The 5,185-nt window shown below is 42.2% G+C and overlaps 1 protein-coding gene across 1 annotated transcript in view; it reads left to right on the top strand.

Annotated features, from left to right (window-relative positions):
- LOC112231657 (microsomal triglyceride transfer protein) overlaps positions 1-2,580 on the top strand; it is a 62,660-nt gene extending 60,080 nt beyond the window's left edge. The window contains exons 16-17 of the mRNA XM_024398354.2: positions 1,430-1,600; positions 1,748-2,580. Coding sequence (XP_024254122.1) covers positions 1,430-1,600; positions 1,748-1,895 — 319 coding nt within the window. The 3' untranslated portion in view covers positions 1,896-2,580. The remainder of the gene's footprint in view (positions 1-1,429; positions 1,601-1,747) is intronic.
- Positions 2,581-5,185: the final 2,605 nt, after the last annotated feature.

A 5,185-nucleotide genomic window follows, 5' to 3' on the forward strand; every position in this document is an offset into this window, starting at 1 on the left:
ACAGATAGACAGACACAGATAGACAGACACAGATAGACAGACACAGATAGACAGACACAGATAGACACAGACAGACACAGACAGACACAGACAGACAGACACAGACAGACACAGATAGACAGACACAGACAGACAGATAGACACAGATAGACAGACACAGACAGACAGACACAGATAGACAGACACAGACACACAGACAGACACAGACAGACACAGACAGACACAGACAGACACAGACAGACACAGACAGACACAGACAGACAGACAGACAGACAGACAGACACAGACAGACAGACACAGACAGACAGACACAGACAGACAGACACAGACAGACAGACAGACAGACAGACACAGACAGACAGACACAGACAGACACAGACAGACACAGACAGACAGACACAGACAGACAGACAGACAGACACAGACAGACAGACACAGACAGACAGACAGAGACAGACAGACAGAGACAGACAGAGACAGACAGAGCCAGACAGACAGACACAGACAGACACAGACAGACACAGACAGACAGACACAGACAGAGCCAGACAGACACAGATAGACAGACACAGATAGACACAGATAGACAGACACAGATAGACAGACACAGATAGACAGACACAGATAGACAGACACAGACAGACAGACACAGATAGACAGACACAGACACAGACAGACAGACAGACACAGATAGACAGACACAGATAGACAGACAGACAGACACAGATAGACAGACACAGATAGACAGAGACAGACAGACAGACAGACACAGACACAGACACAGACAGACAGAGACAGACACAGACAGACAGACAGACAGACAGACACAGACAGACAGACACAGATAGACAGACAGACACAGATAGACAGACACAGATAGACAGACAGACAGACACAGATAGACAGATAGACAGACACAGATAGACACAGACAGACACAGACAGACACAGACACAGACAGACACAGACAGACACAGACAGACACAGACAGACAGACAGACAGACAGACAGACAGACAGACACACACAGATAGACAGACAGACACACACAGATAGACAGACAGACAGACACAGATAGACAGACACAGACACAGACAGACAGACACAGATAGACAGACACAGACACAGACAGACAGACACAGACAGACAGACAGACAGACAGGTTTTTCAGATGGCTTGGCAGTGGCCATTTTGATTAGAAATTTTAAGCAGACTAATATGACAATAGTGGTTTCATATTCAGACATTCTCAAATTTGAAAGAGATTTTGTCACACCTCTGTCTACCATCAGTCACCACCTGTTCATTTTATGTTGAGTCAAAAGGCATTTTACTGGTCAAAGACTTGCAAAATGCAATTGAATCTTAATTTGAGAAAATGAACAATTTATTCTCATCCACCCATGAGTTTTTGTAATTGTCTATTTTCAGGGGAGCCATGGTGGTGACTGGGAATGTGACCGTGGACATGGACTTTGTGCGCACTGGGATGGAGGTGAGCTTTGAGACAGAGGCGTCTCTAGACTTTATCACCACGGTCCAGTTCTCGGAGTACCCTTTCCTGGTGTGCATGCAGATGGACAAGACCACCTTCCCCTTCAGGTAGGCCAGGGCTAAGACCAATTGCAGCCTAGTGAATTCTACATTGTATTTTCAGTCAATTATGAATGCATTAATGGCTCATTATAATTCCACTCTGAGCTGTCTCTGATTACATAGCTCATGAATTGACATAGTCCCTTATTGCAGTGAGTCCCTAACAAAATACGAGAGCCTGCCATCGGGGAAGAGCTACGTGTCACGCAGGGGCCACAAGCAGCTGTTGCCTGGCTCAGAGTTCCCTCTCCACCAGGAGAACTCCAACATGTGCAAGAGGGTGTTTGACTCAGACTGGTAGTCTTCTCCAGGTGAATCCATCGGTAAGAAGATGGAAGATCTTTTGCAGAGTGTAGAGAGTTATGGATCAACAACTCTATTTTGTTATTACGTCACAGTGTAAACAGTGTGTTGTATGAGGCGGATAAATGGATGCTAGCTAGCTAAGATATGACCATTGTAAAATGTGTGCCTTTTTTGTTGATCTGATTGGAAAATGGGCCAATTTTTTCACCGCTTTACGTCGGAGTTCAGTTTACTGAAAAATTGCTAACTAGAGGCTAACTTGTTAGCTGTTTACTACTATTTATCTCCCTTTCGATCCCACAACACAATGCGTTATTTACAGTGTGACAATAGTGGAATAAGGTTATTCTTTTAATGAGTCCTACTTGAAATTCTGTCTGGAGAGTTATTTATTATTCTTTTTTAAAGCTATCCAGGAACACCTACTGTATCGCACCACAGGCAAAAAAACATGAAATTGAGTTTTTTTATTTTATTTTTTTTACAACATGTTTACATTCTTAATTCAATGTTTTTATTTCAAATCAGGAATTTCTCTGGTGACTTTATGAATTTGTTTGCATATCTATTTATATGGGTATTTGTAATTGGGCCTATTTACATAATTTGGTCCTGTATCCCTAAGAAATGTGACTTAATATTATAATTATTACATTAAACCTTTGATATATATTTTTTTGTACCGTAGTTTGAGATCAGTTTGTTAGGTTTGTACTTGACCAACAACAAAGAGTGCACTGGAACCACTACGCCCCATTGGCTTGTAAGTGTATAAGAAATTGTACATACAGTATGTAGTGCTTTTCTGGCATTACACTAGTGTGTATGTGTAAGATTATTTTCAAAAAAGATATGGAAAAAAAAATCCATTCTGGTTGTCTTTTGACCTTTCCCACTAACATTACTGACCTGCACTTGGCCGTTGTGCCTACTTGGTTAAGCTAAGAACACTGGCTTACCTGACATGTCTTTTAGTTAATAATAGATTTTCTGTGTGGCTTGTTCAGGTTGACAATTTTAACGCATGTCAATCATAGTAGAAAGTTATGGGAAGAAGTACAGTACATAAGGGATATTTACAGATAGTGCCTTCAGAAAGTATTCATACCCCTTGATTTATTCCACATTTTGTTGTTACAGACAGAATTAAGAATGGATTCAATATTTTTCTCTCACCCATCTACACACAATACCCCATAATGACTAAGTGAAAACCTGTTTTAATTTTTTTTTGCAAATGTATTGAAAATGAAATGATCAAATTTACATAAGTATTCATGCCCCTTTGCTCTGACACTTCAAATTGAGCTCCAATGCATCCAATTTCCTTTGATCATACTTGAGATGTCACTACAACTTGATTGGAGCCCACCAGAAACTATACCATGAACTCCAAGGAACTGTCTGTAGATCTGCAAGATGATAGAATTGTGATGAGGCATATATCTGGGGTAGAAAACCATGTATATAGTTTCCAAAAGCACAGTGGTGTCCATCATTGGGAAATTGAAAAATATGGAACTACCCAGACTTTGCCTAGAGCTGGCCATCCGACCAAACTGAGCAACCGGACAAGAAGGACCTTGGTCAGGGAGGTGACCAAGAACCAAATGACAACTCTGACAGAACTAGAGAAAGCTTTGGCAGAGAAGGGAGAACCTGCCAGAAAACATGACCGTCTCTGCAGCACTTCACCAATCTGGACTTTATGGGGGAGTGGCCAGACGGAAGCCACTCCTGTGAAAAAGGCACATGACAACAGTTTGCAAAAAAGGCATGTGAAAGACTTCGAGAATAAGGCAAAAGATTCTGTGGTCTGATGAGACAAATACTACGCTGTGGCCTGAATGCAAAGCACTATGTCTGGAGAAAACCAGGCACAGCTCATCACCCATCTAACACCAACCCTAATGTGAAGCATGGGGATGCTTTTCAGGGGCAGAGACTGGCAAGGCTAGAGGGAACAAATAACGGAGCCAAGTACAGGCAAATCCTTAATGAGAACCAGCTTCAGAGTGCAAAGGAAGATTACAGCCAAAGCAATGCTGGAATGGCTTCAGAACAAGAATGTGAAAGTCCTTGAGTGGCCCAGCCAAAGCTCCCCAGTTATAACAGAGCTTGAAAATCTGCAAGGAAGAATGGGAGAAATTCAGTCTTTAACACAACAAAATGTGGAATAAGTCAATAGGTAGGAATACTTTCTGAAGGCAATGTATGTTTACAGGATATGGTTAAAAATAATTTCACAAGCCTATTAACGTTGCGCTTTAGTAATGATTTATAGTATAAAAAAACATCAAATGTGGGAAACCAAGTCCTGTTATGTTTTTGACACTGTGTTGATGGCATATAGCATAAGCAAAGTATGTCATCCAGGGGAGAGCATTGATTCTGGATGCCAAATTGACCCCTAACCCCTACAGTAGGCGGTCTTGTCAATCTGAGATATAAGCATCATGGAAATCGCTTCATCTTGTCTTATGATTGGCTGGGTGGAAATGTCGCCATATCACCTCCACCTATCCAATCCTGTCAGATCTACGGAGTGGCTAGGGATTAAGGGCCAGGGGTTGATTTGGAAATCAGCATGATATGAGAGTGAGTGAGTGTGTGTGAAGGAGCACTGAATGAGTAGTGCACCCATTTGCTGACCGGGGTGAAGCAATAAATCGTGTCTGGCCTTGTGTCACAGTTGTGACATCAGAGCCCCCGGTTGGCATCCAAGCACAACAACAGGGCCTTATAGGAGATTCTTTAGGAAGTACAGAGAGCAGCTGGGAGCGAGGGGTTGTCTGCCAGTCTCACTGCCTCCATGGCAACGATGTAAACACACCAGCAAACTGTCAGGTTGAACTTAAGCCCAGGCCGGGTGAGGTTTCAGGGCCATCAGAAAGCTAACCTTGCACCCTTCGGCAGACTCCAACACTTTTATGTGTCTCTCCAAGTAAATCAATTTGCTCCTCTTGTTTTTCTCGGGATACAATTTTTCAGGAGCAGATTCAGTAGAGCAGAAAGTTGCTGGAAAGGGTTGGGGGGACATCATATTACCAGCAACAGAAATTATACAAATTGACCAGAAAAACACTGGTTGGGACACCACTTAGTGTGTTTAAAGATAGCTGTAATTCCAAAAGCTTTGATCACTGTCAGTATGTTATGGAAGTACCTTAGCAAAGAAAATGGACACAAGCAAGACAACCATGATCTGCAACATATGCAACAGACAATGTTAATTAGCTTGCAATTTGATTTATTCCAAACACTTATAGGCTTTTGGGCCTACAG

Source organism: Oncorhynchus tshawytscha, linkage group LG34 (genome assembly GCF_018296145.1).
Source record: "Oncorhynchus tshawytscha isolate Ot180627B linkage group LG34, Otsh_v2.0, whole genome shotgun sequence".
Lineage (NCBI taxonomy): Eukaryota > Metazoa > Chordata > Actinopteri > Salmoniformes > Salmonidae > Oncorhynchus > Oncorhynchus tshawytscha.